The sequence below is a fragment of the Dothidotthia symphoricarpi genome (genome assembly GCF_010015815.1).
Source record: "Dothidotthia symphoricarpi CBS 119687 unplaced genomic scaffold P153scaffold_2, whole genome shotgun sequence".
NCBI lineage: Eukaryota > Fungi > Ascomycota > Dothideomycetes > Pleosporales > Dothidotthiaceae > Dothidotthia > Dothidotthia symphoricarpi.
In genome coordinates this window covers 1084839-1101916 of record NW_022985009.1, presented here as the reverse complement: position 1 = coordinate 1101916, position 17078 = coordinate 1084839, and the positions used below count along the sequence as shown (strand labels likewise).

The window sequence follows — 17078 nt, the reverse complement described above, 5'->3', positions numbered from 1 at the left end:
CGCATATTTCCAGCGCAACCAATATCTCAATGATTAGCTATGTAGAATACACTCATCCGAATGTGCATAAGGCATAAAGACATTCAGACTAAGAGACCACCGTCAACGCCTGTAGAGTACACCGCTGCCACCGCTGCCTATTGATCCAGCAATGTATGCACCCAACCGGCACTCGCTTTTGCATACCCCATCAAAAGATTAACATCAATCGTTACTTCAGAAGGCACGGTAAGCACCAGTCGGTTGAGGCGCCATTCCGTTGGCCTGTCCATAAGGACCGGGAGAGGGAGCCGAAGCAATCGGGCCCTGTGTGAGCATAAGACGCGAGCCCAGAATTGGAGTGTCCTCCTCCTTCTTCTGCTGCGAGACTTCGCGGGCCTTGCGCTCCTCGTTGTCTGTCTTTAGCTGCTCCAATGCGACAGTCTGCCTGGAGAGGAGGTTGATCATGTATGGCTGAGTAACATTAGTTTTCCGTCTAATAATCTGGTAAGAGCATACATACCATAGTGAAGTCGTGAAGACCGTTGCGCCACGACATTTCCAGAATGACATCAGGACGAATGAGATCGTAGCAAGCATAGAGCATACCGACATAGCACTCGCGGCTACCAATGTCGACGAACTGATAGGTGATTAGTTTCATTTCTAGTGAATGGTGAACGATACTCACATAGCGAAGCAGATCCTCCACGATCTCAGCCTTGCTGGACATGGCCGACGTCTCGATAGCATCTTTGAACAGCTTGTCCTGCTTGGACAAGCCAATAGACTTCTCCCATCGCTTGTTCTTGCGGTAAATGTCAGCCGCAATTTGACGGAAGAATACCAGGTCGTGTTTCTCCAAACGCTGAGCAAGATCAACCGGATCGTAGTTGTCATGGTTGTTAACGGAGTCGCGCAGCGTCTTGTAGTCTTCCTCTTCGATCAGAAGATCATTGAGGGCGTTGTTGACTTCACGTTTGTTCTGCGACTGAACGTTGAGGAGGAAAGGCTTGATCAGAGGGATGTTGTCTGATTTGACGAACATACGAACGACACGGTTGACGTCAATCCTAGGAGTGAGTGCTTGCAACAAATCGGTCAGGAGGGTTGGCTGCTCCTCAAGATAGAATCCCAAGGCACGGTAGTAGATCTCGACGTTGGTGGCCTTCGTGATAGTATCTTTGAACGCCTGGTGCTCCCAGGCATCCGCTGCGCGCTCCATCATGGCGAGAGCAGCATTGTCCCACTCATCGTAGTGAACATACAAGAAGATGAGCTCCGGCCACAAGTGAGACTCCTCGCAGGAACGGATCATCTTTGGAATGTTGATTCGAGACCAGAAAAGGCGGAGGTGCTCCATGACACGCTCAGGGTGGTACTTTGCAAGGGCAATACCCAACTCGGTAAATATTCCCATATGAGCTTGAAGACGTAGCTACAGTTAGTAAAAGTCTCAGATAGTATTTGGACGGAGTCTTGCTTACCGCGCTCCAGACCAAGACCAGCTTCGAGAAGGCTGATGAGTTCATCGAAGTACCCGTTGCGCTCGTACTGCTTAACAAGCTCGGAAAGCTCTTCGGCGTGGACGATAAGGTTGAGACCACAAATTTGAGCAAGGCGGAATTCCTTCTGCGCGATACAGGCCTCGTTTACTTGTCTCCACACTTTGACATTATTGGCTTTCCTCGCGCAGTCCACGGCCGCTTGGTAGTCTTCAAGGTGTACAAGTGTGGTCGCGAGCTTAGCCCAGTTGGAGATGCTGGTGAAGAAAATCTTGGCAGCCTCATGGTGACCCTCTTCGTAAGCCTTGTCACCGGAAGCCTCAACATCCGCGACGTTGGTGGCGCGCAAGAAGTCCTCAAGCTCAGGTAGCTGGTTAGTACGGGCGAAGCAGAAAGCCAACGCAGTATCGATGGGAACCTCCCGGAGAGTCTTGCGGGCCATTCTCAAGAACTTGATCAGATCTTCGTCTTTTCCTGCGTGGGTACCAATTTCAATGACCTCCAAGAAGTTCGAGGGATCTCCAGCGCGAATATAAGACTCGATGGAATCTGTGACACGCAGACCATCCAACTGGGCCTTCGCAACCCTGCTCCAGACTTCGGGCAGATCGACACGGTCAGCGTAATCTGCGGCACGATCGATACTTACGATATGCTCGATGAGGACATCGGCAGCCTCGACGTGACTGTTGTGCTTCTTGTGGATCTCGAAAGCTTCGTCGAACATGCCGACTTCGATACATTGTTGTGCAATGTCCTCGGGTGTGTAGTTCTCAAGCTGTTCAATGTAGCCCATCATGCGTCCGCGGTCGGATTTGGCAGCCGTAAGCATAAGCAGATTCTGGAGCGAAGGGTTGTCAGAGAATGTGGATGGTTCCAAGATAATCTTCTCAAGCAAATCAATCAACTCCGAAGGCATGTCAGCCGTGATGAAAGCTTTGACAGCGACGCTGACTTTATCAGGGTTATCCGAAGCTTTAATATAGTTAGCAGATGTTGCTGTTGGACTCCAAGCCAGGAGTAACACGCAGTGAAAGTCCTCGATCAAGGACTTGGATCAAACACCTTGGTATCCAACTTCTCCAATTTGTGTTGGTTGTATTGAGCGCTCTCATCCACGTTGTAGTCGCCAGCGTACGCTCTAGTAGAAGAAGAACTGATAAACAAGAGAAGGAGTTACTTACAGGGTACGGCAGTGGAGACCACTTGGTCAACAAGCGAGCGGCGATGCATGTTGTTGGGGTTGAGAACATAGTCCCAGATCTCAGAGTCCGCACGCTCAAGCAAATACCGTGCCTGTGCTTTGAACATGGCGTTTTCATTGGTGATGTTAATGAGCTCGAGGTCGTTGTTGCCCTTTTCGTACGCAATGAACGCAAGGTTGGGATCACGCTTCTCGCAGTATTTACCAACAGTAAGGGTGTCGTACAGGTCGTTGTCTTTGAGAAATCGCTCTGGGTTGTTGTTCGAGTCGATGTAGATCTTGGCCAGGGCGTTGTACACAGCCTGTTGCTGATTTCCGCTGGCTAAGGTCTGCTCGAGGAACGGAAGAAGGAGCTTCAGTCGGTTTCGAGATTCGACCTCCGCAACCAATTCGTCAATTGGGATTGATGAGGGCGTCACGGAATTCAAGAGACCCTTGATGATGTTCTCGTCACAGTCCACGTCAAGCAGGCCGCCAATAACGGCAGGTGTCCGGGCAGGGTTGACGCGCTGTACGTAAACCTCGATTGACTTGAACTGCTGCTTCTTGTATAGGTGCAGCACTAGATCGTGGATGAAGTTGAAACGATCACAGACGATGATGAGGGGTAGCTGCTCGGTGAGGTTGGCCTCCTTGAGGAAGTTTTTGACTTTCTCCGCATCAAAATGATTAGATTCGCGGCAAATACGCTCAACCTCATTCAATTGCCCCATTGTAGTCGCCGCCTCGATGTACTTGAAGTGAACATCCTTGTCCTCACTGACGTTGACGATGGAACCGAGGAAGAAGTACAAGCCTTCGGCGGTGCGATGCTTCTCCAGGAGGTCGATAATCCTTGTAGCGCCGAGCAGATCCGAGTACTTTTGCGAGATACGAATGACAGCCTGCAAGTTTTGTCGGATGTTTGTCGTGAGCATAGCATCCAGTGATTCGAGAGAAAGCTCGACTGTCAACTGGCCAAAGTAATTGATCAACCATTCCTCTGGCAATTTGTCGGTTTGTACGATAATGCGCTTGATAGCTGCGGGGTCGTCGTTGTGTTCCAGAGCTCGCGTCAGTAGACCGGCGTTTTCGCAAAGTTGGGCGATGCGAGCCTTGTCGTAATGGTGGAACATTTCGTTTCCAAGAATGGCATCCGCAACCTGAGGAGCGTTAAGCAGATTCATTTCAAGTAGCTTAGTCTGAAGATGACCCTCCTCCGGCTTGTCGTTCGAGAGAACGTCAAGCAAGAATGCGGTTGCTTGTTGGATCATGCCTTGTGACTGGAAAATGTCCACAACGCGGTCGATGCTGATCAATGGTCCTCCCTCGTTCTTCGCAAGCTGCGAGGCGAATTCAGCTCCCTTTTCAGCGTTGATGCGCACGACGTGTTGAAGTAGAACGTTGTAATCTGGTGTGTAGCCAACGCTGTTGCAGTACTGAAGAATAAGGTCGTAGTGACCAAGCTCCGCGAGGGATGCAACCACCTTTTGGGGAACGTTGGCTTCCTTGTAGATTGCTAGAGCAAGATTCAAGTCATGAGGCTTGGCGACGTCTCCAAGCTCTTCTGAACAATGCAGCTTGCCCTCCTTCTGCCACTTCTCAATGAGATGTTTTCGACCTTGCACAAACACTGGACGGGCGAGCTCTAGGGTTTCTTCCCTGTTCAAGCCACCTTTATCCAATAACTGGCCAAAGTACTGTAGTAGCACAGTAATTTGGCCCGGTTGGCTGGGAACCTGACGTAGCCTGTTGATGGTGTTCATTGTGCGCAGGAAGCCTCGCGGCGAGTTGGCGGCGACCTTAGCTCCTTCCGCATAGTTGCCTTGCGACATGAGCGTCTCGAATCGCTGTGAGTATAGCTGGTCGGCACCAGGAAGGCCACCTTTTGACGCAAGTTTGTACGCAATTTCCGCACAGGCTGGGTTCTCCATAATGTACGGGATTAGGCTGTCTTCCCGAATTGTCGTGTGTAGCACCTGTCCTCGCTTGTTGATCACAACTACACCCGTGCCCTCGTCGTCGCGTGCAGTAGTGAACACGGTCTCTTCCGAGATCCTGTTCAAGAACAGAGCGGTACCGGTCTCGAGATCGTGCAGGTGGATGAAGCCAAATTTGGTGATTACGATTAAGATGCCGTATTTGTGCGCGATGTGAATACCGAGGGGGAAATCACCATTGCCCTCGGCAGGCCAATGTATCGGGATCAAGCGCTTGGGGAAGGCTGGGTTCGCGGCATTGTGGTCGACCTCAACGATGTTGATCTTCGCTTCTCCAGACGAGGACTTGACAGCGAAGGCGAAGAGCTTGGTATCTGTCGAAGCGCCATCGAGGCGAATCGTTCCAAACGTGGCAGCATGACCCTCGAGAGGCTGGCTGACGTTCCTCGCCTTGGAGAACAGCTGCATGTTACCGCGAATGCCTCCAGCAGGGTTCGACGTGATTCCAACCAAGCAGGACCAGCTCTCGTCATCGTTAGTGACGTAGTTGATGATTTGGTTGTTCTACAAATGAAGATTAGATATGATCCGGCGTACAGAACTCAAAAGCGCATACCTCGAGCTGCTCTTGGCGGTCGAAGATCTTGCGTGGCGCGACAGCGGTCTTCGAGTCCAGCACGTCCCAATGGTAAACAGCCTTGGTGCTCACGAGCGCGAGGGTAGTTTGGCTGATCCACCGCCAGAATTGGATGTCTTCCTGATGGCTGTATGTCTGCAGACGCTCCTTCGTCTCCAGGTTGAACAGCTGCAGCGTCCGGCCTTGCGCCTTGAGGGCTATGATGGGCTCAGTCAAATGCATAATAGCGCTGTCGGCGCGAATCGGTCTCCGGATGACATTGTTTGTGTTCTTGAGGTCGATGATAACCGTCTCGGCGGGAGCGTTGGCCTCGCTGTTGACTTGGCGCACGCAAACGTACTTGTCGGACTCGAGCGTCTGGGATGTTGTTAGGACATTTCACAACGTCGGGATTCTGATTCTGATTCACGTACGCAGTTCTGCCATGATATTGATGCTGGCTGTGGATTCCATTAGCTTGCTTCATCCTGAGGCCTTCGCTCCAACGAGCTTGGCTTAGACAGCATAAACATACAAGAATGTTCAAGTTCGTGAGCTGCAAGACCAATTGTTAGCTTCTCTACCATTTACCGCAGTTTTATGACCATCATACCAGCGTGGGCTGCGTGACATGCAATGGAACCTGGCGCTGCGCCATGTTTGCGAAAGACGAGCTCCGAGCTCACCGAGGGTGAGAGAGCACACTCGAACGAGGGGTATTGGAAGGAAAGGAAGGATTAGACCCAAGCGCACAACTCCAGAGGCGCGCAATAAGAAAGTAGAGAGTGTCGAGAGAGGTGGGGTGGTGGGTTGGGGAGATGGTGCTTGTCAAGAATAGGAGCTTGGTGTTGACACCTGGATCGCCTTGTCGCTGTGCACGGACGCCGAGAATGGCAAGCGCGGTAGCGTTTGTACCTAGCTGGTCACAAACTCACCATCTATGTACCACTCACAATGAGAAGATTGTCATTTGTTCCTCTTGTCTAGGGCAGCTCAATCAAGCTTAATCAGACACCATAATATAATTCTTGGTTGTCAAGCCGAAGTAAATACACAGATGGATCACCAAAGAAGTCCGCCATTTGTCCCTTATTGCTGGTCGAAGGCGGGGCTTTCTTGTAAAAGTACTACATTCCACACAATGGAAAGTCTATCGTTAATTAAATATTACTACTACCTCCAGACTGATAATCCATTTACTGACAAGCGAAACAGCAAGCACTTACTAGCGAACGAACTTACATGTACGGTATCACTACAAAAGAAAATCCTTTACGTCGCAATCATCAGCATCCTACTTCGTCTCCAGCGTCCCAAAATTCCTTCGAGGCTACAGTGCTACAATCTTTTACCATCATAAATGAACCCCAATACGCTCTAGATCCCCACCTCGATGAACCTCGAGTCACGAACCGGGCTGCCCTTCCTCGCCTTATCGGTGTCGGTGGTAAAGGTAGGCGGTGGTGCCAAGTCCGTGTCGAAGTGGTCTCTGGCTTCTTCAAAGTCCGGCTCGGTAGATGTCACAGTGTCGTTGCTCATAACACGCGTTGCTCGCAGCCGACCTCTCTCCTCGTCGTCGCTAGAGAGAGACGACACGTCCGAGAGACGGTCTACATGGGGCACGAATGTCGGCTCGATATCCCCTAGGTTTGTTGGTCGTTGTGCTGTGGTGATATCATGAGACGCTTGCGGGGTTTGAGGGTCAGCCTCGGTGGATTGTGATTGCGAGGTGGTTGAGGAGCGAAGGGCAGCACCGCCGATGAAACCTGGACCGTCTTTGTCTATGGTCTTGTTGTTGCTGGTGGTCGAGTCGGTAATATCTGCGGAAGGGGGCTTAGATCGACGCTTCAGTTTGTTCATGATAGATTTGAACCCTTTCGAGGAGCCTTGAGAAGTCGGGGAGATCGGGTCAGAGGAGCCATGTTCCACAGTCTTCTGGACTGCCTGAGGATGACCGGGATCCTCGTAGAGGTCATCATGTTGATCTGCAGTCGCATCTCTATCACCCACGTCCAGAGTAGCCCATGACGGTGTATCCCTAACTGGAGTATCTCTTGGAGCTTCCTTTGACTTTCGGATCAAGTCTTTGACATGACGCTCATCTCCGGATTTCTTTGTCTTCTCGACGTCTTTGTCTTGTCTTGCAGTAGCCTTCTCCTCGGCGTTTCGTGCCTTCGTAGCCTTCTTTTCTTCGTCTACAGATTGTTAGTAGTTGATAACCATGTTAGTGCATCAGTTTGTAGCATACCCTTCGCGTTTTTCTCTCCAGCTTTGATTTCCGCGATACGCTCCTTCTCAAGCCTCTCTTGGCGCTTTTTCTCCGCCAACTGGTTTTTTCGCTCCTCTTCTGCGGCTCTTCGCTTCTCATCCTCGCCCCTGCGCTTGTCTGTTTTTTCGGTGATTTCATCCAGTGTGGGCTGGATTCTAGCTTGAGCTATAGCATCAATCTCTGCTTGGTCCATCCACTTGCCGTTGCCCAAGTGAATCTTGCCGTGGTTCTCCATACGATTTTCGGAGTTGGCCACCGCTCGCTTTCTAGCTTTCTCATCCCATTCATCAGACATGGATTGAGACATTCTACCCGTCTCATCAAAGATCTTCTTATCAAGTCCCTGCATTTGAGCTTGAACTTTACGTTCTGCTGCAGCCATAAGACCTTTTCGATCCTGATCACGCTTCTTCGCGTCAACGTCTGCCAGCTGCTTGTTGAACTGCGCCATCTGCGAGCGGATTCGTCGGGATCGGAAGTCATCCTCGTCTGAGTCAGAATCATATTCATTTTGGGCAGGAGTCTCGGAGGCACTATAAGCACGATTCCGCCCACGGCGCATAGAAAACTTCGAGCGAGGCTTCTCGTAGCCATAGTGGCTTCGATACGCGGCATTCTCATCGTATCCTATCTTAGCCAGTCGTTCTTGAGCGAGTTTCTGAGCAGCTTCCTGGATGCCAACATAGCGCATTGCTTGCTCCTTGATGTCTCCTTCACCAGCGGGTGCTCGTTGACCATGTGCCGCATTGGCACCTGTATGGGCAGCGGATCGGCCGGAGGCTCCATCAGCCTGCTTCTGTTGGACTTCATATATTTTCTTCGCCATCACAATTGCTGAAGCTCGAAGTGCGTCGTTGCGCCTTTGTTCTTCTATCTCTGGGGCAACGGGCGGTGCGCTCCCGTACATGTTTCTTGGGATGCTCTTAGCGTGTTGAATGCGAGCTGCCTCCATCGCCCCAGAACCGAGTCGGTTGGAATCAGTGACTGAAGGTCCTTGAAATTTTCTCATAGACGGGCTATGAGCTATGGTGGCAGCATTCAGGGCGTTTCTAGCAGAGTTTTTGGAATCAGGATACAACGGCGGGGGCGCAGGAGTTGAGTTTGCGCGCTTGCGTCCAGCAGTAGAGTGAGCACCTGTCGCCGCGACCAAAGCCCTTTTTCTCCCGTCGTCGGTGTATCCATAGTCAGTCTCTGGGCTCAGACCTTTTTTGCGCATCGCGATGTTTGCGGCAGAATTACCTGCAGCGCTTGCCTGGGGGGTCCACAGGTTCAGCTTCACACCATCTTTGTGAGCAAGTAAAGCTGCCTTGGAACCTGCTGCACTAGCCTCGGGCTGCCAGAGGGGAGCCATCTTGTAGTCATGAGCCAGCAATGCAGCTTTGCTAGCAGCGGATGATTGTTCGGGTTTCCACCACTCTGGGCTCTTCTTGTTCTGGTTTGCAAGGAGTGCGGCAGCTCCGGCTGAGGATTTTGCATCGATTCCTACAACGGGGAAACTAGGGAGCTCGTGAGCTTTAGCGTATTTGAGGCTGGTGGCAGCGCCTGTGACTATGTCAGTACAAAGTGCTAATATGATATATGTGAGATGATTCGCGACTCACTTGCCGATGAGAGCTTCCCGTCAGGTCCGAGAGGGTTGATGCTTGCCCTTTGGGTTGATCTCATTGGGCTAGTGGAGTACAATGCTGCAGCTGAGGCCTGATTCTGGAGTGCATTGTTCTTTGAGTGGCTTTTGTGGTGCGCACTAGGATCCGGGCATGGTGGAGCTACAGCTCTTTCCGCTGTACGTTTTGCGACTTGCTCTTGCGCATCTTGCGGAGCCGGCTTATGAACATGATGCATAACTGGCTCTTGTGTAGCCTGCATAGGCGGTTCTTCGTTGTACTGCGTGTATGGTACTGGGGCATATTGTGTGTCCGGCTCCTGGGTGCTCTCCATGGTTGAGTCTTGAGCGTCTTGTGTAACCGTCTCTTGGGGATGTTGCACAGCCGATTCTGGGTTATATGGCGTGAATGGCTCTGGAACATGTTGCGTGGTAGGTTCTTGGGCATATTGCGTGGTCAATTCCGGAGTGTGCTGCCTGATCGGCTCCGAAGTGTGTTGCATAGTTGACTGTGGAGTATGATCGATGTCTTGCTCTGGAATATATTGCATGAATGGCTCCGGGGTATGCTGCGTATCTGGCTTTTGCGCCTGTTGCGTGTCTGATTCTGGGTCATGTTTCAATGCTGTCTCTTGGGCAGGCTTCGTATCCGGCTCCTCCGTATGACCTGACGCGGTTTCTTCAGTGGCTGGTGCCGGCGCGCTCGAAGTCAAACCAGCCGTGGCTAATAATGACGAAAACATAATGTTAAGGCTGCTGTATGTGGGAGATTGTTGTGAAGGAAGAATCAAAAAAGCTGAGGTGACGTACGCGCATAGAGGGTAACTAAGTAGATGTGACGATAATGGTGTAGCCAGTCGTGCCAGTGATGTCATGTAGCGGAGGTTTGCCCGCCAACGTCTCTTTTCGGTATAGATATGCGTACCCTGAAGTTCACAAAGCGTGCCAATCCGGGATTAAAGAAGTAAAGAGGCGTATCAGGTGCCCGAATGCTGCTTCGGATCGCTCGAAACGTGTTGATCGATCCCTGCGTCTGATCCGAAGATCAGCTGCCATGCTCATACCATGTTATGTCTAGATCCTGGCCCCAGGGAGTCCCTAGCACAGAAATTCATGCCTCACAGTTGCTGTCTTCTAGATACAGCACCAGGACCTCGAGCATCGCTGTTCCTCATCTGAGCTGCTGCCAGAGCAGGATTCGGTCTGATCGCAACTAGCGTAATCACGACGTCAGACCCAAAATATTCTTCGAACTTCAAGATGGTCATCTCGTTTCTTCTTTGCAAAAGTTCCACAATTGGGAGCAGCCACATTCCACCAGAAACATGACGGAACAGCATTTGCCGCTACAGAGCATACGGAACTTCCGGGATGTTGGCGAATTCGTCAACAACGCTACGGGCACAGAGTGTGTGCAGAACAGCGCCGAAGTCGCACACCACTAACACCCACAGACGCTTGAAAACTGGCCTACTTTTTCGTAGCGCACGGCCCGACGATGCCTCGTTCCAGGATAGACAACGGCTGGTGAAAGACTATGGCATGAAAGCAATCATGGACCTGCGAACGAAGTAAATCACTCAACCCAGGCCACGTATCACATAATAACAACCGAAAGAACAGAGCACATCGAGCAGGCTCAGAAGCGAGATGCAAGAGTCAAATCATCCGCAGCAGCTCCTCAGTCTAACGACGAAGCCGCTGAGCCATTAAAGATACCCAATATCGCTTATTATGAGATCAACATCAATGGCTCTGCCTTCTCGCGGATGTTGCTTTCCAAACTAACTTGGCCTGAGTTCTTCCGGCTTGTTGGATTGATGATTATTGGGCACCGCCTTGATGCCATCAAAATCTTGAGCCCCCATATGGAGGCAATGGGTCTTGATGGACTCGCCAAAAGCTCGCTAGACGTCTCCACGCGCGAGGTGAAGCAGGCCTTCGATGTGTTGGCCAGCGAAGGAAATTGGCCGGTCATGGTTCACTGCACCCAGGGCAAAGATAGAACCGGGCTCATCATAATGCTGGTATTGTTTCTGCTCGACGTGGACAACGAGGTCATCGAGAAGGATTATTTGCTATCGGAGAGCGAACTGGCGCCAGAGAAGGAGGAGAGAATGAAGGAGATTCAATCCATTGGCCTGACGGAGCAATTTGCTGTCTGTCCTCCCGGCCTAGTGCAGAGCGTGTACTTGCACATCCAAGAGAAGTATGGGAACGTCGAGAAATATTTGGAGAAAGCTGGCATTAGCAAGGAGACCATAGAGGGTATCAAGTCGAAGCTACTAGCCGACACTTTGTGAACCTCTTATTCCTGAAATTATGAAGCATGGGTCTGAGCATAGACACCTCACAATTCAGTTGAAGTCAAGCTCCACTAAAAAGTTACGTTTGTGCATGCATATCCGCTAGAGTGCTAACAAGACACGTCTGGCCAGCCTGCATAGGCACTGAAAACATCTCTACTGGACGCATCGACAAGTCGACCCTTGTTTGGTGGGGGGAGCTATCCACGCAGCTCGCTACACCGATTTGGCTTGGCGCGACTCCCTCTCTCAAAAGACACCTTTGACTTTTTGTCTCTTGCAAAGCTCCTCTGCGACGCAAGATGAGTAGCAATACCTCGGAGGAGAATTTCGAGTGGGTCGAGACGCCAGCGGCGCGCTCACCCGCGAAACCTGAGTTTGACTGCGGGGTTGCGATTACTTCTGTGAGTACTTTTCGAGGAAACATGCAATTGGACTTCCAATTGAATGAACAGCGAAGCTAATGGTTCACGAATAACAGTATCCTACGATTGCCAATGCTCCTCTTCCAGCAGAGGGTTCAGGCCGCGAGTCGTTCTCCAACTATGGCCTCATTGGAGTGCTTGTCGGCGTCCCAGCCTGGCTCACCTACATTGTAGGCATGGGATTCAAGACCTGGATCTTTTTTACCCTCCTCACCTGTCTTCCTGTACTAGGTTCTTTCTGGTGGATCACCTCCGAGTTTGCGCCTCGCAAGAACGAGAAGGCCAAGCTGCCCGGCAAGCCTATCGAACACTACCTGAAGTTTAACAAGGAGGAGGACCGCGACGCATACTATGGCAAGAAGAGAATCCCTATCGAGACCTTCCAGGAGAAATACTTTGATGGCGAGTTGGAGATCAATGGTGACATGCTCGAGGTGCTGGAATGGCGCCACGACTGGTCGAAGCCCCGATTTACCGTCGGATTGATCAAGCACTTTCTCTTTGGCATGATCCCCGAGATGATTGTTCACTCCAGGTCACAAGGTACGATCTCTGCTTCTACAGAAATCCAGCGTGAATCTGTACTGACATGATTAGACGAAGAGCAGGTCCGAGACCACTACGACCGCGGTGACGACTTCTACGGCTGGTTCCTTGGTCCTCGCATGATCTACACCTCTGGTATTATCTCTGACATCAACAACGAGGAAAGCCTTGAACAGCTCCAGGACAACAAGTTGGCCATTGTGTGTGAGAAGATTGGCGTCAAGAAGGGCGAGAAGATGCTCGACATTGGCTGCGGTTGGGGAACACTCGCGAGGTTCGCTTCCGTCAACTACGGCGCTCACGTCACCGGTGTCACCCTTGGCCGTAACCAGACCGCATGGGGAAACAATGGCCTCCGTAAGTCTGGTATCGAAGAGGACCAGTCGAAAATTCTCTGCATGGACTATCGTGATATCCCCCTCCCTCCTGGCGGCTACAACAAGATTACCTGCCTCGAGATGGCCGAGCACGTTGGTGTTCGTCACTTGGGTGGCTTTTTCCGACAGGTTTACGACATGCTTGAGGATGACGGTACATTCTTCCTCCAGATCGCTGGTCTTCGCAAAGCTTGGCAATTTGAGGACTTTACTTGGGGTCTCTTCATGAACAAGTACATTTTCCCGGGTGCTGATGCCTCAACACCCCTTGGTTTTGTCATTGATACGCTTGAGGGTGCTGGTTTCGAGGTCAAGATGGTTGACACAATCGGTGTCCACTACTCAGCTACACTCTGGAGATGGTACCGTAACTGGCTCGGCAACAAGGACAAGGTTAACGCCAAGTACGGCGCTCGCTGGTACCGCGTGAGTCACCCGAATCTGTGTCTGATGAGCTGTTGCTGATGAATTATAGATCTGGGAGTACTTCCTCGCCTACTCCACGATCGCTTCCCGCCAGGGTACCGCTACCTGCTTCCAGATCACCTGCGTCAAGAACCTCAACGCTGTACACCGCATTGATGGTATTGACACCCAGTTTGGCCTATCGGCAGCTCTCGCTTCCAGCAAGGCTAAGTCTGCCAACAAGTTGAACAAGTTGTAGAGCTGAGATAAATCCTTGCGACTTGTTATCTTGCCTTGTATCGACCAATAGGGTCACGGTTGCCAAGTGCAGGCGAGAGAGCATGGGTGTAAAGTAACATCGAGTCGGCTAAAACAGGGTAGTTGCAAGTATGAGTGGATCTGGGTAGGCACAGTGCTATACAAATGTCCACGTTGTCTTCGGAGGGGTTGGCATGTGTTGTGAGGCTACTTCCGCCTGGAGAAGATGAGATTACCATCATCGTCACGATCACGAATGGATGACTCATGAAATAGACCCCATATCATTGTAGGTAGTGAACAATATACGAGTAAATATTACTTACGTTGATCCTCATCGATCTTGTTCTTTGTGTTGATCCATAGGGAGCTTCTGGAACCATCAATGACTTTCGCGATGCATGCCAAAAGGTTATGTGTTGTTACGCATTTTGTGTTGTTTCGAAGATTGTCCCCATCCTTAGTTTGTCGAAGTATCCGGAACTGTGGTAAGTTGCAGCGAAATCTTGCAACAGCTAGACAGCTACATCTAGAGCTGGTGTAGGAGCCTTGCGCCTATATATCTTCAAGTATACACGCGTGCTTTTGTTGATCTTGTCGGTGTGGCTGTTGCGTCTTGCAAAAGCTACAGAAAGCATAGTTCAATTTCCGCTTTTGCACTTGACGGAAAGTTTCCTCAGATGCTCGATCGGCTGTTGCATCCCTGCTCCACTTCTATCGGCCAACCCCCACATAGTTACTCAACCGGCCAACGACACTGCACACCCTCAACGATGCTCGATGCACGTCACGGAGGCACTGGACTCAATTGCTCCACGATAGTGTTCAGGATATAATAGTAATGGTTTTTCGACATCCCATCAAATGAGCAGCCAATCAGAGCTGCATCAAGTTCATCAAGGTGGTATGGTCTAGTGGTATGACGTCACGTTGTGGAGTTGCTACAATTCCGTGCCAGCCTGGGTTCGAGTAAGTCTACCAGCACACATGCGCAGTACTGCCAATTCTAACATTGGACAGTTCCCAGTACCGCCATTGCAATATCTTTTTTGCCGGTTTTGTTGCTCCAAGACCTTTAGGAGAGCGATTATCAGGCTGCTTATTGAGTTTGTGTCGCTCAGGACTGATCTATCGAGCCTTAGGTCATTTCTTGTCTTTTTGCTTTAACGAAAGGGCAGCGGGGATGTCTTGATTTCCAGGCTGCAAATTAAATTCAATAATGGGGCCCGAAAATCTCAATTTGTATCGACGAACGTGCACATTCAAAAGAACAGCCACCCGCACACCAAGTTGTCACTTAGTCAGCCCTTCCACTACGGATGTACAACTACAATCTTGACTATCACTCCTTCTCCAATCACGAAACAAACATGTCTGATCTACCAGACGCTCCCGATTCAGACATGGAGTCTGCTTGCTCCGATGAGATGCAACCACGATCCCCGTTGACCAGGGATAAAATGCGCGAAGGTCATGCACGATGGGTTACCGAGATTCATGAAAAGCAAGAGTTCAAAATCTTGGTATCTATGGTCAAGCAACCTGCAACTTTGCCCGAAAACGCTGTAAAGCATCTCGCTGAACTTTCTCTACAATGTAAAGCGGACGATGGGTTGGGCGACCATTGTTACTACACAGCTTGCAGTTTTCTGGAAGTTGTTGCTCTGACCATGCCAGACCAACAACATGACCTTCTTGCCTTCATCCATCAGCTTAGGGCTACCACTTTGACCGATCCTGTGACAGGCGAGGCCATTCTATATGATGGTGTGGTCTGGAGAGACCTACCTACTTTCGGATATACAATCGCTGATGAGTTGGGTTCCTTCAGTATGTTCATGTACCTCGAGCGGGCGTTATAAGAACCTAACAAAGACAGGTGGAGCCGAGGACGACTGTACAATCGAGGAAGTTCAACGCTGGGAGAACTTGATAGCTTTTTTCGCGCAGCTTGATGCCAGCACATCAGATCCAGAGCTCGACTTTTCTAACACATGGGCCTTGACGGCTCTGACATGGGCCTTCGAAGATCCTGCTTCGACTAGGCCTACCGACATAACTCTTCGTCTGGCGTGTCTGTGGTACATTTTCGATGCCGATAAGCTTTGGCTTAAAACACAGAGTCGGCAGTTTGACAACTACAGCCTCGAGAGCTGGAATTGCTGGAAGCAGTGCCTAGTGAATTGGCAGTCAGCTTTTGCTGATCCGAGGACGAGGTTGCTGATTGACGGTGCGTTGGCGCAGATCAAACGGGTTGAAGCAAGTGCATGATTTGTTCAGAATGCAGATCTTTTATGTTCTTATGCAACGTCTCTTTCCCATTCCGTCGCAGTTCGGCACTGTGACGGGCGCCGTCTCATCATTGGGTAAGCACTACAGCGAATCACACTAGCATAAGAACGGCTTTGGGCTTGTCTCATGTACTCAAACGGGTGACGAACGAGCACATTAGCTAGTCAGTGACGAAGATAATGTCTTGGTAGACATTCCTGCCACGCGATAGTAATCTATGAAATCGCTGTAAGGTGACAATGCCAACCCAGTACTACGTTGATTGTGCTACATCGGCCAATAGACAAACTAAATCCAGAACTTTCATAGTGAAAAGAGCAGTGCTGTGAGCGACGCCGGTCTTGCACAGTGCACTTGCCATCTTGAAGCTGCTACTCCCTGTATAGTGAAAGGAAAGTGTGAGCAGGTGGAACCTGACCACATTGTAAACACTCGAGATGGACTTATGCACACCTGCCACACATCGGTTGAATCGCGTCGTCGCAACATCAACTAAATTACCGCCCCATTGATTCAGTTTGCTACAACAACTCAAGATCAAGATGCGCCCAAAAAGCAAGGCTTTTGGCTCCAACCGTCTTTCCGTTGCCGTTGCGTCGAAATGGACAGGCGCCATCGAGAAGGTCGAAGCCAAATCGAGGAGGATTACAGATACTACCCACCATCTCAGTGTCTCAATCCTTGAACCTCTGTCTCGCAAGAGTGATTCGCATCTGGGGAATTTGCAGGAAGACTTCGATTCAGCCATACCTGCGGAAGAACCAACCTGTCCGAGTTTCATATGGGACCATCGATACCCCAGTCTCCGAGCGTTGAGGACAGATATGGATATTGGGGATGGACTTTGGATATGCTGCCATTGCCGACACGAGAACATTTTACGGCACTTTAAGGGCCGCTTCCCATTCAAGCACCTCCGTTGCAACCGTTGCGACCGTACCTTATGTTCCAGTTGTCATACTTCTGAGATTCTCTCGCCCTTACCGTATGGCCTGGTTCAGGTCCCTGAACCATCTCGTGATTGTGAGTTGCGTTACTGCCATGTGTGTTCAAACTGCGGATTGAGTCACCGCGCAGAGAGAGCGGGTACAACACTTGACTGTTATGGAGTTGTCTGCACTGGCTGTGGCGTTTCGTCTTACGGGGACTGGCCAAGATATTACATTGGTTCAGTCGAATCATATCGGAGAGATCCAGATGCAGCGTTTGCTAGGCTCGGCGAGAAGAAAGCTGAGGATGCTGTGAGACTGGCGTTTCGCTGGGACATGAGAGATCCTGAGTTTAGGTCAGTATCGAGATTAAGCTGCAAGAATCTTTGAGAGGGTATGTCGGAAGACTTTCGGTATTTTTGAATAGGTTATGGGACTTCGGTAA

General features: G+C 50.6%; 6 protein-coding genes across 6 annotated transcripts; 4 read left to right on the top strand and 2 right to left on the bottom strand.

The window, feature by feature from the left end:
* Nucleotides 1-101: 101 nt before the first annotated feature.
* P153DRAFT_363064 (clathrin heavy chain) lies at nt 102-6039 on the bottom strand. The gene is made up of 9 exons (XM_033667285.1): nt 5837-6039; nt 5759-5779; nt 5658-5684; nt 5224-5601; nt 2669-5171; nt 1467-2459; nt 671-1404; nt 503-622; nt 102-453 (listed from the first exon to the last, which is right to left on the bottom strand). Exons 1-9 carry the CDS (start codon nt 5879-5881, stop codon nt 217-219), a joined length of 5058 nt encoding a protein of 1685 aa, XP_033528442.1. The 5' UTR covers nt 5882-6039; the 3' UTR covers nt 102-216.
* Nucleotides 6040-6600: 561 nt separating this feature from the next.
* On the bottom strand, nt 6601-9334 carry P153DRAFT_280341 (uncharacterized protein; the record flags this gene model as incomplete). The annotated part of the gene is made up of 3 exons (XM_033663070.1): nt 6601-7418; nt 7472-9034; nt 9094-9334. The coding sequence occupies 3 exons, from the start codon at nt 9332-9334 to the stop codon at nt 6601-6603; spliced, it is 2622 nt and encodes an 873-aa protein (XP_033528441.1).
* Nucleotides 9335-10211: 877 nt separating this feature from the next.
* On the top strand, nt 10212-11474 carry P153DRAFT_392670 (uncharacterized protein). Its single transcript, XM_033671171.1, has 3 exons — nt 10212-10503; nt 10550-10666; nt 10714-11474. The coding sequence occupies exons 1-3, from the start codon at nt 10421-10423 to the stop codon at nt 11396-11398; spliced, it is 885 nt and encodes a 294-aa protein (XP_033528440.1). The 5' UTR covers nt 10212-10420; the 3' UTR covers nt 11399-11474.
* An 80-nt stretch (nt 11475-11554) lies between these two features.
* P153DRAFT_427920 (S-adenosyl-L-methionine-dependent methyltransferase) lies at nt 11555-13413 on the top strand (the record flags this gene model as incomplete). The annotated part of the gene is made up of 4 exons (XM_033672692.1): nt 11555-11805; nt 11883-12369; nt 12424-13175; nt 13225-13413. The coding sequence occupies exons 1-4, from the start codon at nt 11704-11706 to the stop codon at nt 13411-13413; spliced, it is 1530 nt and encodes a 509-aa protein (XP_033528439.1). The 5' UTR covers nt 11555-11703.
* Nucleotides 13414-14782: 1369 nt separating this feature from the next.
* P153DRAFT_353260 (uncharacterized protein) lies at nt 14783-15683 on the top strand (the record flags this gene model as incomplete). The annotated part of the gene is made up of 2 exons (XM_033666428.1): nt 14783-15242; nt 15292-15683. The coding sequence occupies 2 exons, from the start codon at nt 14783-14785 to the stop codon at nt 15681-15683; spliced, it is 852 nt and encodes a 283-aa protein (XP_033528438.1).
* Nucleotides 15684-16342: 659 nt separating this feature from the next.
* P153DRAFT_277386 (uncharacterized protein) lies at nt 16343-16936 on the top strand (the record flags this gene model as incomplete). Its single annotated transcript, XM_033662943.1, has 1 exon — nt 16343-16936. A coding segment is annotated over one exon (594 nt), but the record flags the coding sequence as incomplete, so codon positions are not given.
* Between the last annotated feature and the right edge of the window lie 142 nt (nt 16937-17078).